This window comes from Wolffia australiana, chromosome 10 (assembly GCF_029677425.1).
Source record: "Wolffia australiana isolate 7733 chromosome 10, ASM2967742v1".
Taxonomy (NCBI): domain Eukaryota; kingdom Viridiplantae; phylum Streptophyta; class Magnoliopsida; order Alismatales; family Araceae; genus Wolffia; species Wolffia australiana.
The window spans coordinates 547,584-563,525 of record NC_135844.1 but is presented as its reverse complement, the minus strand read 5'-3'; the positions used below and the strand labels follow the sequence as shown (position 1 = coordinate 563,525).

At 43.0% G+C, this 15,942-nt stretch overlaps 1 protein-coding gene across 2 annotated transcripts; it reads right to left on the bottom strand.

Annotated features, from left to right (window-relative positions):
• Window positions 1–5,241: 5,241 nt before the first annotated feature.
• Window positions 5,242–8,454, bottom strand: LOC144708568 (uncharacterized). Of its 2 annotated transcripts, none has more exons than XM_078581960.1 (5): window positions 7,386–8,454; window positions 7,250–7,300; window positions 7,065–7,160; window positions 5,679–5,828; window positions 5,242–5,568 (listed from the first exon to the last, which is right to left on the bottom strand). In XM_078581960.1, exons 1-5 carry the CDS (start codon window positions 7,848–7,850, stop codon window positions 5,431–5,433), a joined length of 900 nt encoding a protein of 299 aa, XP_078438086.1. In that variant the 5' UTR covers window positions 7,851–8,454; the 3' UTR covers window positions 5,242–5,430. The 2 variants fall into 2 exon arrangements, with proteins under 2 accessions (XP_078438086.1, XP_078438085.1); XM_078581959.1 differs by having other exon boundaries at window positions 7,065–7,163; window positions 7,386–8,452.
• Window positions 8,455–15,942: the final 7,488 nt, after the last annotated feature.

Genomic DNA, 15,942 nt, shown 5'->3' with positions numbered 1-15,942 from the left:
TCGATGAGGTATTTAACCATAATTTGTTTTTCATCAGACATTGAAGTCTCCAAATAGAAAAAGATATCTAGTCTCACTCATATGATGAGTATGGCTGGTTCTGTAGCCATTAGTGCAGAGACACTAAGGGGATAAATAACAGGCACTCTTTAGCAAAAGGAATTTGATGCCGGACGTCGTCTCAACGGCGTCCGACCGTCACCGAGGGTAGGAACTCGGTGTCGTATCACTAACTAATCGGGTTACGTCCACAACGTCAGCCGATGGATATGCGGGGAACAGAAATACATGTATGACGATAACGAGGACGATGGTTCTACGATGGTACGTGCAATGCGCCGACAAGCTATGAGAGCCAACCCGGAGCGGGGACGGGGTCGCCAAGCTGGGTCGAACCAGCCCTCCAAGTCGTCCGAGGTGGGTCGAGGGCGCGCACGCCGTCGAATGGGGTAACTCCCACTGGAATGCTCACACGCGTCGGGGCGTCCCGACTGCATCGACAGGTAAGACGCTCGTCTTTGTTTCGTCGTTCTCTCAATCTGTCCCACTCACCTATCTAACCCGAGCGCGGTGGAGGCAATACGAAAGAATACTGAAGGAAATAAATGACGTAAAGAGGCGAGGGGAAGCAGAGTACCTTCGTCGCGCTGGCGACGGGATCTTCGTACCAACTGGTTCCGGAGGAGGGAGTTGTCGGGGGCGCCGGAGGTTGACTGGTGCGGAGGGGCGGTTGCGCGCAGTCGGCGCGGAGCGGTGCAGGGAGGCGTGGTCGACGGCGCAGTAGTGGTGGGACGACGCCGCGAGCACGGGCGGCGATGTTGCCGCGATCGGACGACGGCGGTCACGGCTAGCGCGACCGAGGCGACAGCTTGGTGAGGGCGTGAGCGGAGCGCGGCACAGCGGTGCGCGGCAGGCGTACGCAGCGGCGGGCGGCGACGACGGGCACGGCGGCAGCGCGACGGCAGGCGGCGGGCGCGGGCGCGCAGCGCGGGCGCGGGCGTCGGCAGGCGGCGGGCGCGGGGCGGTTGGTGCGCGGCGGGCGCGCGCGTGCGCGGGGCGCGGTACGCTGCCGGGCGCCGGGCGCTGGCGTGGCGCGCAGCGGCGGTGGGCGGCGGCGCAGCGGGCGCGCGGCGCGCGATGGCGGCGGGTGCGCGATCGCGCGGGCGCCGGGTGCGCGGCCGGGCGCGCGCGGCGGGCGCCATGGCGGCGCGCTGGCGCGGGCGCGCGCTGGCGCGCGCGCAGTGGCGCGGCGGGCGCTGGCGGGACGCGCGGCGCGGGTCGCGCGCAGCGGGCGCTGGCGTGGACGGCGCGACGCGCGTGGCGGTGCGCGTCGGCGCGCATGGCGGCGCGTTGGCGGTGGGCGCGGCGCAGGGCGGCGGTGTGGCGGCTCCCCTTCCTCCTTCCTCTCCTTTCTCCTCTTCCTCTCTTCTTCTTCTTCTTTCTCCTCTTCTTCTTCTTTCTTCTATTCTTCTCCACGACCTGACCCTTCTTTCTCAACATGCCATTCTTCAAAAATTTAGGTCAAGGTAAGGGAAGAGCCCACCTCTTCCCCTTATATAGGGGTGAAGATGGCCCTTCCTTAAGTCCAATAACACAAAATAAAAGGGAGAGAAAATAAGCAAGAAAATAGGAAACGGGCTTGTCAGGCCCAACATAAAAAAAAGGGGGGAAAGGGTTCCTCCCATGGGCCCTTCCCCCGCTACACGACAATACGAATAAAGGGAAAACTATAAGATAAAGTAACTGACTGTAACGGTGTGCTCCGGTGGTCGGCGTCCGCGTCATGCCGAGTAATGGAATGCGGGATCCCGTGTTGCTGCGGCGGCTCGTCGTGGTGGCTGGACTCGTCTCGGTGGCGAGCTGGGTAGTGCCGGCTCCTCGGGTGCTGGGTCGGGGAAGTCCTGCTGCTCCTCTGCTGCTGGCTCGATGACGTCCGGTGGTGACGCGCCATCAGAATTCATTGGATTGATCCATATGAATGCTTGAATGGTATTATACCAAGCAGTGAATTAAGTTAATTCATGTCATGGTTGTGTAAATGATCCTTATACTTGAGAGACCAAAGGCATCTTGCGGAGGTACATTTGTGCTTTTACGACAACCCTACGAGTTCTAAATCATGGAATTCTAAATAGTTTTAGTTTGGGTGCCATAAGAAGTTCATCAAGAGGAGACAAGTCAAATAAGATGACGCGATGAAGTTCTTGGCCAAGGCAATGGAATATCGAATAAAAGTTCTTTGATGGTTTTCAAATACATCAGTACTAACTTGGATAACTGATTAGGGTTTCAAATTTTAGCATACCTTAAATCATCCTAGCAATGTCAAAGTAGATGAGGGACCCTATGTACACAACAACCAATTATATACAGATTCCTTGCATTAGTCAGTACACACTCATTTGTATCTTCTAGAGCACAATGTGTAGCTTGGCACCACACAGAATAGAGACTCGACCTATTGATTGGGTTAAATCAATTCCGTCATTAGTTAAACTATATGATGATATAGTTAATTAATATTTGAAGTCCAATAATTGTTATTGGGATACTAAAGTCATTAAGTAGATTGATACATGGGCCTCGAGGGTCATATGCAATTCGTATTTTAGGAGTCCAAAAAGTTTGGATATTTTATGAAAAAAAATTACATAGTGTAAATGTTGGAAGGCCCTGAATAAAATTCACCCAGGCCAAACTTGTTCAGGGCCCTTTCCCTTCTTCTCCCTTTGGGTCAAAGAGGAAGGAGGAAATTTGATGTGCCACGGATCATACAAGTACATCTAGAGGCTGCACACTTGAGAATATCCACATGTATCTCTCAAATATCCAAAAAATCAAAGATTTGATTTGTGTGTAAATGATTGGAAAAATGGTTTTATGAATGTCGTTTTGGTAATGTTCAAAGTCTTATGCTGCATGAATCACTTTTGATTGATCCAGGTCAAGGACATAGAGCCCAATAGACAACACTATTTCCTTCAAAAAATCATGATACATGATGATGAATATTCAAGTATTCATAGTGACTTGTAGCGCATTTATTGTAAAAAAGAGAGTGTGATATTCTACTCGTCCATGTGGTTGTTTGTGTCAGCCTGCATTTTTTTAATTCTTACACATCTACTGTCATAATGTCAGTTAATATTGATAAAAAATGGCAGTTAAACCCCAGCCATGTGTCATGTGCTTATAAAAGATCAAGCTTATCATTGAATCGTAATGGGATTGCAAATGGCGATGCCATAATGATTGTTTTTCTAATGATTGGCTCTGCCAATCATTGAGCAGAATTTGGCCAAATAAGTTGGTACATGTTCCAAGTGTCTATTAAACCCCAATATATAAAAATATTAAATAAATTTAATAATATAAAAATATAATTCCAAAATGTAAAATTAATATCTCAGTGAATTAATCATCGTAAAATTTAGGAAAATAAGGAAAATAAAAAATTTGATGAATTATTTTAGTAATTCAGAAAATTTATTGGAATTTAAAACTATTTTTTAATCAATATAAAGTCATAAAACATGTAAAATACCTAAAAATCTTTAAAATTGCTAAACTGCACCGAACATTATTTTAATCGATTTAAACCTTCATAACATTCGAAATATGGTAATGTTGATGCAGATATTTATGTAACAATTGCATGATTTGTCTTTGGGAAATTCGCATGTTATCAATATCAGGATAAAATTTTGGAATTTCTTGATTATAATATCATGAACTTAGGATCTGTATATATCGTGTCCTACATTGGGGAAACATAAGTAGACTATGCCAGGCATTTCCTCTTGAAAGAAAGTAATTCAAGAGTCAAGAAACCAACTTTAAAAATTATTTTCCAATCACACATCCATGTGGATCCTAGAAATCAATCCCAAATGGACAGCCTTGATCAAAGAAATCCTTAGAACGAGGGAGGAAATGATGGAAAAGGTAATTCTTAGGGGGGCTCGTCTTCCTTAAACGTATCTTATCATTTTTCTAATGTATTCCATACAATGACCCTCTTTTTCCTCTTGTGTGTTGGAACCCCTGTCCTATAACATTGTAATCCATCTTTACGAGGTCATTAGAGGGTTTTTAGATTAGATTAATCATGACTGACAGCTGATATAACTTCCATTGTTTATACTCATATCTACACCTGCAGTTCTTGTCCCAAACTGCTCCATATAAACTCTTTCTTCAAGAACAATAACCGTTGAGTTTCCATCTTCAAATTCACCTAAAGACTGCACTTTTATCATTTTAAGGCATTCATGATTAAGAACACTGCATGAATTCTAATTATTGAAGAAGTGTAAGCATATTGATGATTACACATTGATGCACGCATTAAGGTGCTTTTGTACCATATTTATTTACAAATTTTCTACAACTGATACATATTATGCATTGTTCATTGACAACATATTTAATCATACAAAATATACTCTAAAGAACCAATTTGCATTATTATTATTTTCAAATGAACTCCACTTAACTTCCATGAAGTCAAGTGGTTCTGTCATCATATTTTACTGAAGTTATTCATATGAATGGACATCGCTGAATATTAATGAAAAATTATGGAGAAATGGAAGAAAGAAGAAGACCAAGCAATAACCTGGACAAAAGGAGGAAGCCCAAACCACGACCTGTACAACAAGATAAGGCCCAAGATACAATAAGAAGAATTTAAAGCCCAAATCAAGTCTGTTTAGAGGTCTAGTCTCATGGAGGCAAATTTTATGGATCTGTGCCAGTTTCGGGTCTGGAACTTATTTTCCATATCCGTGTCATCAATAGACATGGATCTGAGCTCAAATTCAAGTTCTCCTGGCATTCCAATCTCATGGAATATTATCCAAGGGCTTGGAGCATTTGACATGGATAGAAAATTGATACATCATCTTTCCATAGCCATTTATGTATTCCAAGAGTGCGGAATCCAGATCTTGGTGAGGCTAATAAAGGGGTTGGAGAATAAATAACATTCGATACTACTTCAAGGTCAAACGACAAAATGAGAAATGGTTTGTGAAGAACAATGATCAACGGATCAGACAAATATTTCAAAAAAAAACTCAAATTCTCTTGTAGAATCACCTCATTGATAATTGAAATCGTTTACATGATTATGACATTAGTTTTCTGCAAAAATATCTAACACTCTTGTTGGGTATTAAAGCTTGAAGTAAGATATAATGATATTATAATTTAAAATTTGAACTCATTGGTGCGATGATGTTTGTCAATTTGTTCTTCGGCTCAATTTGGAAATGATACAAAAATAGTTTTGATAAACGTGATAGTTCATCTTACCCTGGTCTGATTATCCACTATGAAAAGGTTATTTACAAGCAATGTGCGCTATCAGGCTCCTTTTTTTCCAATGAACCAATCTATATACAAACAGCAAGGGAGTTGGAGCTATAATCACCCTCCGGATGGGCATGCAGAGGCCTTGCAGACTGGGCACCAGTTCTTCAGCCGGAGCCACTGCTGGATGCAGCCCACATGATACACATGGCCGCACAAGAGCTTCCCAATCTCCTCGCTTTGCACATACTCTTCCTGAAGTCCAAACAATAGAAAGAAGATGGTCAATTCAACTAGCCTTTGAGAAATTCAAGGGTCAAGCTTGCTGAGCCATCTGATTGATCCTATCAGACGGTCACGAATACCTGGCATATGCTGCATTTCAGGTCATCATTTGCCGCACCGGCAAAGGCTGAGACGGCGCCATGGGTATTCCTCTGGAGGCACCTGGCTAGAGCTTCCTCGGGGAGAGCCGTGCTCACCACGCCCATCTCCTCTTCAAGTGCCAGCAGCTCCTGGACCAGAGAAACACAGTCAAAAGGCCCAATAAGTCCAAAAGACTCAAAATTAGAACTTCTTTCTCCCCAAAGGAAAATCACAGTCAAAATTTGAACTGAAATTCTCAATCAAGGGATTAGAAATTGAAAGATACCCTGAATCGGGGGTCAAGGACCTTCTTGCACATATAGTTCAGGGAGGCGGATGGGACGATTTTTTCGTCCTGGGACGAAAAAATTGTCCTGTCCGAGGGTATGGACGAAATTCGGGATGAAAATTTGTCCCGGGGACCACCAGACGGGACGATTTTCGTCCCGTGGGACGAAAAAACTGTCCATCCGGAGGCCTCAGACGATGGACGGACGAATGTGGACAAAAAACCGCCGGATTCACATCCGACGGTTGAGATGTAGCCACGTGGCCTCGTTATGACAATTTGCATCAAAGTCCCTGTATTTTTTCGCCCGTGCAAACTGATGCCACTCAGAAATAATTGTACATATGTCCATTTGGATTTTCTCTCCTCCATATTTCCCTAAAAAACTTAGAAAAATCTATATTAATATATTAAAAATATCAAATGGTCTTTTTTCGTCCGGGATGAGGGACGGGATGGTTTTCGTACCATCGGACGAAAATTCGTCCCATCCTTCGTCCCTACACTGAATCCGGACGTCGGACGGGACGAATTTCGTCCCGTCCTGTCCATTGTCCTCCTCCGGGACGATCTGGAACTATATTCGCACATACAAGCGTGCTCGCACATGCATGCACGCAGGCAAGCGCATGACGCATGTGCACATGGCGCGATATAGATCTATACCGTGAGCAAGCATGCACTCAAGCCCAACCAAAGATTTTATCCACCCAACAGTGAAAGAGGTGCAAATAAAGCAAAAAAGGCTCCCATAGAAAGTACAACCGATGGGCATCTATGAATGAAGGGATGTTTGGATCTCTATCCCTCTAAAGCTGTAGAGACAAACTGATTGATCTCCACGAATAAAGACCAAAGAGGCAGAAAAGACTCAATCTTTCGATTTGCTTATCTCTCAAGGGGCTTGAAAAAATAGATATAAATCGTGTTCTTTGTACCTCTTTCTGGGTTTAATTCTTGCTTCAGGAAAACCCCAAAAACTAGAAAATACTCACATATATCATCAAAATTGATCCAAAAAATTGCTGTTTGGATTTGTTGTTTTTTTTTTAAAGAAAATTTTCTTTTTTTGAAGAATTGACTTTCTTGTTTGTACCTCGTAGGACATGTCATCGATATCCAGCCTCATATCTCGGTGCTGATCCCGGAAGCCGACGCCAGCCAGGAGAAGGTTCGCCTCCAGAGCCATCAGCTGCTGTTTGATATGCCAATCACAAAATTCAAACATCCAAAAATTCAAATAAAAATAAGAAAATTTACAAAATCAAGAACAAAAGAGACCTCCTGAGTCAACTCTTCATCCTGCTCAATCCGATCCAGAGCGAGCAGCATCTACAGAGTACAGAGAAAGAAATTCACATCTGGATCAGCAAGAGAGAGAAAGAGAGAGGAGGGAGGACTAGAGAGAGAAAGCAACCTCCGCTATTTGTTCCAAGTTGAGGCGGCGGCCATGGAGAGGAACCTGGGTTCGCACCCGGGGCAAGACCCGGGCTCGTCTGGGCTCCGCCGGCGGGCTCCGCTGCGCGTAGCTCCCGGCCCTCGGCGCCGGCGACGACGACGACGACGACGATGAACTCGAAGAAGAAGAACGGAAGGACGACGAAGAGGACGACCGATGACGGCCCTGAGCCGGAGGAAGAGAGGAGCAGGCGGGGGTATTCTCCGATACCCTCTCTCTGCCGGCGGCGGGCCGCGGCGGCGGCGCCGCCGGTCGGGTGTGATCAGACCGATTAACGCCGCGGTCTGTCGGATTTCTCGAAGAGGGTCGGCGGGTGGCCGCCGCGCGGTCGAGAAATCGGCTACTTGAAGAGAGGAAGGCCGGTTTAGAAGGCTTGGGCTTCTCTCTGGTCTGTGCCCGCCGTTCGGCCGGCCCGCTCGCCATTGAAGAACCTGCAAAGGGTTCGCTTGGAAGTTCCCAGAGACGACGATTTCAGGACCAGTCCTACGGAACAACGAACGAGGAGAATTTCGATTCCGAGCGCCGACAGAAAAGAAGATGAGGAAGAAGACGAACTCGCGGCAGAGAAAGAAGCCCGGTTGCAGTCTTGAATTTCCTTTTATATTTCCTCCGAGATCGAAATCCGGAAGAATTGAGGGTTATCCGTGCACTGCGGAAGACAGAGAGAGACACAGAGATAGAGAGAGAGCTGCGTGTCGACTTCCGGGAGGGGTGATAAGAGCCTTATTTTGGCAGAGAAGCGGCCAAAGGCGCAACCTTTGGCGGGTGAGAAGCGACTTCTTCCCCTTTCTGGATGAGAGAGAGTTAGAGAGAGAGAGAGAGAGTGATGGGTAGAGAGGGAATACGGGTTTTCTTCTCCTTTCCTCTTCCCTTATCACGGGCAACGCTTCCTCGGCCTTTCTCTCACTACTTTTTTTCTCTCTAACTGGCTGAATCCGTCTTCAATCAATTCCTTGTAATCCCCCCTAACCCCAAGAACTAGAGCCTAGAGAGAGATAGACACGAGAGGAAGAGAGAAAAAGCGAACCCTGAACCAGAAGTCGCAGTTAGAGAGAGAAAGAGAGAATGTCTCTTCAAGAATAATTATTGAAGACGTGGAGATCAGATTGGGGTGGGCGTTGACCAGCCTCTCGGCCGATGAAACTTTACTTTAATCGGGTCAACGTCAATGAGGTCCCACTTTCTCTCTGATCTGCTAGATGGACGGCTGAGATGTGCGGGCCCACCGGATGGACGGCCCGGAGAGGCGCCGTGGGAATAACGGCGTCTCTCTCCGCCGGCCGAAAGGTCTAAATAATTTGGCGCCGTGACGGTGACTCGGGCCGTCTGCCCAACCGCGGCTCGCCGTTGACCGGCAAAATCTAACGCGGGTATGAAGACTTTCCGTCAAGTTTTGACGGTCAACCTGCCGCCACGTCGGAGACATACCGGCTCCTCCATAAACAGCAAATGACGACATCTGGATATGGTTCCTGGACTTTGGGCCCCGAGAAAACTAGCAAGATAGGGTGGGATTGTTTATAATATTTATTCAGAGTACTATGAACCCAATGGGTCATGGGAGAATTCAAGTTCTGGGAATAGCTCCCTTGACATCATCTATAGCTTTTGGCACAGGGCCGGGTAGGGTTTAACATTTAGGACCGCGGATCAAGACTATTTCAGGGTGGACTGGCCCGTCCAATCTGAGGGTCAAACCAGATCGTAGCCAGAATTAATTTATATTTATAATTTATATTATTTACCTACACAAAGTCAAGTCCCAATCCCCTGTTTTCCTGCTTCCCGCCGCCTGTTTATGCCCTCTCCCTGCTCTGCTGCTCCAGCCCACAGTTCTACGCTGCTCCACTCCCTGCTGGAGACTTTCCTATAAGCATCGGTGCTGACAACCCCCCCCTCCATCAATGTTCATAGGTATGTATTACAATATGTAAATTAGGTGCCCCACATTACGTGATCTTTAACGGGATTATCTTTTTTTACGTCGTCCTTGACTTTTTTTCGAAATTGAACCGGAAGATGTTGATATTTACCTTTGTTTTTTTAGATCATTACTTGTGTTTTATAAAATAGATCGTTGTTTCTCTGGGATTTCTTCAGTGTGAGCTTCATGAACAATTTCAGATCTTTTGATATTTTAAAATGGGCAGGAAATGGATACAAAAATACTTTGATTTATCATGATGAATTTATTATCCTTTAATCAAAGCTCAAGTATGTTAACATTACTCATCTTTCATGTAACTTAATTTCATGCTCTTTGAAAAATTAGTTTATGTCCATGCGATTGAACTTTTGTTTAGCAACCAAGATGTCAGCGATTATTGGACGATGCTGATGGCAAAACCCCATTGTCATTTGTCTCACTCCTGAAAAATGAGATTCCAAATTCATCATTGGCATTTTGGTTGTCTTGTACCAAAAAATGGATGAGATGATGAATTTGCCTCCCTACCCTGCACATAAAGTTTATAATGTTTCAAAATGAGAGGAGAAAATTACAGCCAAGTTAGGCTCCAAGGTTTTCCTACCATTTCTTATTTTGAATGGTGTTAAGCAAGGTCTTAACACTACGCACAAATATTTTCACAAAATTATGGTTAAAAAAGGTCATCGGTATTTATTATACTTCAATCATAAATTCATGGCTGATGTTTCCAGATTTGGAATGTATTAAATAAAAATATTAATTCTGAGGCTTTTTATTAAAAATACATGCTATTTAATTTTGTCTCCATCAATTACTCTAAGTCTAGCCATTATCCAATTCCAGCTATTATCTTTCTATTTTTATCTCCAAATATGTTTGTATTATTTATATTTTATTTAGGATCTCCCTAGGCACTTTACTCCATAAATGAGGAGGAAGAAGTTTTTGTTTCTTTGAGAGATTGTGTGTAGTAGTATTCTTGTAGAATGATTATAATTCTGGATGTTTTTCATCATAGCTCATCAAACTAGCAACACCATTATTTAGCAGATGTTCAATGGTAGTCGGTTGATTTTATTGTCATCTTTTAATTCCATAGCATGTTCCATAAGAGTGTTGCTAGTTTGACCATAAGAACGATTTTGAACAACAAAAGTTTATAATAATTTAGGTAAGGTTGCGATTATTGAGCCATGTAGAGCTCAGACTAGGAAGTTGTTCCTCCCTCCTTTGTTCTTGATGGAAATATACATGTTTCCAAAGCCAATCGCACATCCATATTTTTTTCTATCTTCATTACAATAATGTATCCATTATAGTGCATGTCTTACGATTATAATGAAGTCAATTAATTCATGATTGAACTTAGTGAATTATGATAAGATCGTAATACATGAATCACTAGTCTTTAATCATGTCTTCTAAATATTCCTATTCGAAGGATACTAGACAAAGACATTGAAGTATCAGAATAGAATAACACTATCTAGTCTCACTCATATGATGAACATGGTTTGTTCCATAGCCATTTGTGTGGATACTCTACGAAAAAATAGGGGGGGCTCTATAACAAAAAAGAGTTCATTGAAATGATCCATATGAGTCCCTGAATGGTATTATACCAAACTGTCAATCAGGTTGATTCACGTCACGATTGAGTAAGTGGTCATTAGGCTTGAGACACCAAAGACATATTGTGGGCGCACACTCTGTACTTTGACTATGACCTACGAATCTCAGACCATGGGATTCTAAATGGTCTTAGTTCGGGTGCATCAATAAGTTTACGAAGATGATTAAATGGTCAAGATGGGATCTTCCACCTCGGTATAAGAGGTAACAGCTCAAGGAAGATGATGCGATGAAGTCCTTGGCCAAGACAGTGAAATATCAAAGAAGAGTTCTCTGATGATTTCTGAAGTCATCAATACTAACTCAGATGACCGATTCGGATTTGACACTTGACCGTACCATGAGTCATCCAAAGAGCGTCAAGTGGATACCAGACTACACGTACACAATAACCAATGATGAACATGTTCCATGAGTGAGTCGATACATACTTCTTTGTATCTTATAGAGTACGAGGTGTAGCGTGGCACCCCATATGTTGGAGGTTCAACCTATCGATTGGGTTAAATCAATAAGACATTAATTAATTTATATGGTGATATAGTTAATTAATTTGAAAGGCCAATAAAGGTTATTGGCCAGATGGAGTCGTTAACTAGACTAATACATGGGCCTAACGGGTCACACACAAATGATCTTTGAATGGCAGAAGATATACCTAATTTCGGGGGTTTTCATGAAAAATACCCACTTATTATAAATAGGGGAAGGTATTGAACGAAACTCACATCGAGAATTATTTAGAGGCCTTCCCCTTCTCCCATCTCCCATGGCTCTTCGCCACTCTCGATGTGATCAGGACAACGTAAAGACTGTGGTGAAGGTTGGACAGAGCCCACCAAGGTGAACTAGGATTATTGATATGTCAAGGATGACATGAATACGTTAAGAGGATGCACACATGAGCAGCTCCACCTCGTTCAGGGATCGAAGGAATCATTGATGTGATCCATGCCAAGGTGGTTCATTTCATAGTTTTGTAAATGTTGTTACAATTTGTGAAAGTCTTCTGTTGCTGATTCTTTTGAATTGTTCATCCATACCAAAGCCTCAAGAACCCAACAGATACGTCTAGAGGCTACACAAGGGCAGATCAACATGTCTCTCTCAAGGAACCTAGAAACCATGGATTCATTTCCTGCCTTGATGATTTAATTATTTAAGTTTTGTTGATATCATTTTGATTCGTTTCAAAGTCTTACCCTTAAGGAACTACCTATTTTCATCCAAGTCAAGGCTATGTAACCGAAAAGTAAAATAATATTTGTGAGGTGTGGTGTGTGATGGAAATCAAGGCCACTACGTAAACCTGGATCATAACTAGTGATGACAGCTTTGGACCCGCAACCAGCCAAACCATCCTTGATTTTGCTATAGGGAATAGGCATAGTTTTGGTGACTGTTATTAGGGGAGGCCACTCCGCGGCTGATGTCAACCTGGTAGTCGGCATTCCACAATAGGTTAATGATAGAGCGATCGGATGTTAGCTGACTAGTCGTAGGTTCGAACCCTACTTGGGGATATTTTATGTTTTCTAAATGAAAGTTACATTCTGTAAAAAAATGAAAGCACTTGTGTATTCTTAAAGTTTTGTATCTAAAGTTCCCTAATGCTCTCGCTCACTCGCGCCTTCTTTGTTTGAAAAAGACATAACCTGTCTTTGTTTATGTTGCATTCTATCTCATTGTATCACATTTTGTTCTACGAGATTTGAGAATCACCGTCCTAGTGTAGATTTAGGATAATCCCTTCAGGGGGCAACTTTAGGAGCAATTAATCATTCTCAGATGATGTGCTAGCAGTGCATCTTTGATCTAATCATCAATTCTCTTGATCGACTAGATCACCATGAGCAAACAATAATGAGTAACGCTTGGCTATGGTACTATAGGACTTGGTCTGCTACAGCTTTGTGGCAAAAGAAGTAAGGACATTCCATTTCGACAAAAGACCCATACCCAAATAGCTTCACTGTCGCTCTCCCCATCATTCTTTTCTGCTCATAAAGTAAAGTCCTATTTGAGTCACATGATGGTTTAAGCCCCAAAACCTTTATGGGTCAAGTAACGTGTACAACAAATAGAATGGAAACCTATATGAATAGATCATCCCCTAAAATAAATATGGTGAAAACCAATAAAAATAATCTTAATCAATACAAAATAGAAACATGAAACATACTCCCCCAGATAAATCTTAATATTGTGTCCCTTGGATCAATATTAATAAGACATAACTTTTCAATGAAAGGAAAAAATGAAGATAAACCCCCCCATTGACCAGACCAGTTAAAATCTCAATGTTCTTGTCTTGATAGATCGAAGACTCTAAATGCAACTACACTATGAATATGGTATTATATAGTCAAATAAAATTTATCCTTATAGTTTTGTTATTTTTCATATCATAAGTGTTGAAAAGAGAATTTCAACATATGAAGTGCAATTGTTGCATGCATAATGACGCCAACCAACACCTCAAATTGGAGCCAAGGGTGTGGGTCCAAATCCTAGGGCAAATACTTTTCCCTTGAGTCTATGGGTCCAAATCCTAGGGCCAATACTTTGCCCTTGAGTCTATGGGTCCAAATCGTAGGGCAAATACTTTACCCTTGAGTCTATGGGTTGTAGCTACCCCGGTAGAGTGCGACAAGTTTTGGGCTTGAGGGGAATACTCTAAGTAAAGAGCCTCTTAGAGAGAGAGAGTAAACTCTTAGGAGTATTGCCCTTACTGTGGAGAATCCAAGACATATAATCACATGATAAGAGACTGATCATACAAAAAAAAAACCAAAAACATAAAAACTGAAAATATCACCTTTGCATGGATCAAAATTGCAATTTCTTGGTCTCTTGAGTGATCACTCGAAGCCATTCAGATGTCCCCCCTTTGCATCCCTCCATGTCTGGCCTTCAAATCACTAGAATCCACTTCGTTGCTCTGAATCGTGCTGGCAAAAACTTGTAAGTCAATATAAATGTATTAAATAAGAGTTCAACAAGTCCCATTTTATTCACATTTCATATTAAATCCTACCTTGGAGCATGAGCGTTGAGTGAAATATCATGTTAGAACTCTCCACATATTTTCATCTTTTAAATAGTGTAAAAGTATGTTTTTTGTACTTAATGTGACCCACTTGGCCGATCAGCCAAGTGGGCTATATCTAACATCATCTTTGCGAGAATTTTAGACTTTTTCAGGACTATGAAAATTTCTCAAGGACCAAGGGACTCTTCATAAAGCCAAAAAAAAGCTCATTGGGCTAATGGGCCTCTCTTTTGACAGAAGACCCAAGAAGGAACTCCAAAAGACACTTTAAAAAGGTTCAGATCTTCTAGAAGGGGCACTAATGGGCCTATGGAAGGGGAGCAAATCTCACCCATCAAATTGATCTGTTATCTAAGTGATGGAAATATATGTGGCCGGCAAGCCAATCACACATTCCACATCTCATTCTATATTCATTAATACAACATATTCATTATAATGCACTTGTGGTGCTTATAATGAAGTCCATGAATACATGATCAGACTTAGTGAATTATGGTGAGATCGTAATACAGAGATCACTAGTCTTTAAGCATCTGTTCTAAACATTCCTATTCGAAGACTCACTCATATGATGAGTATGGCCGGTCCCGTAGCCATTAGTGTGGAGACACTAAGTATAGATAGTGGGTGCTCTTTAGTAGAAAGAGTTCATTGAATTGATCTGTACGAATCCTTGAATGGTGCTATACCGAACTATCAATCAGGTTGATTCTCGTTATGGTTGTGTAAGTGGTCCTTAGACCTGAGACACCAAAGATGTCTCGTGGACGGACGGTTGTACTTTGACTATGGCCAACGAGTCTCTAATCATGGGATTCTAAACGGTCTTATTTCGGGTGCATCAATAAGTTTACGAAGATGATTAAATGGTCAAGATGGGATCTTCCACCTCAGTATAAGAGGTGACAACTCAAGGAAGACTATGCGATGAAGTCCTTGGCCAAGGCAGTGAAATATCAGAGAAGAGTTCTTCAATGATTTCTGAATGCATCAATACTAACTTGGATGACCGATTAGGGTTTGACAGTTGACCATCCCTAAGTCGTCCAAGGAGCATCAAGTGGATGAGGGATTATACGTACGCGATAACCAATGACAGACAGGTTCCATGAGTGAGTCGATATACACTCTTTTTGTATCTTCTAGAGCACAAGGTGTAGCTTGGCACCCCACGTGTTGGAGACTCGACCTATCGCTTGTGTTAAATTGATCTGACGTTAATTAATCTATATGTTGATATAGTCAATTAATTTGGAAGGCAAATAAAGGTTATTGGGTCGTTGGAGTCGTTAACTAGACTGATACATGGGCCTAGAGGGTCACACACAAATGGTCTTTTGGACGTCGGAAGATATACCTAAGTTTTGGGGATTTTATGAAAAATACCCACTTAGTATAAATAGGGGAAGGCCTTGAACAAAATTCACCTAGGCCAGAATTGTTCAGGGTCTTCCCCTTCTTCTACACTCTCCCTACACGCCCTCTCCATGCCCAATGCGATCGAAACGACGTAACGATGACGGTGGAGCTAGAAGGGGGCTCATCAAGGAGGAGGAGATTCGACGTATCGAGGATCGCGTGGATACATCTAGAGGCTGCACACTTGAGCAACTCAACTTTTTCTCACTCTGGGATCCAAGAAATCTTGGATGAGATCCGTGCAAAGGTACTTCATTTCATAATCTTGGATGATGCCGTTCGATTCACAAATGTCTTCCAATGTATATCGTTTTGATTTGTTCATCAAAATCTAGGCCTCTAGAACCCAACACTAAGGCATGCTATAAATGCTTTAGTGCGAGGGTGAGAGGATTTTTTTCTTACTCTCTCTATCTCTAGAATTCTAAGAGTTAGTGAGGGCCAAGTGGAAGGTGAGCTGACAAGGCCTAGGTTGGGAG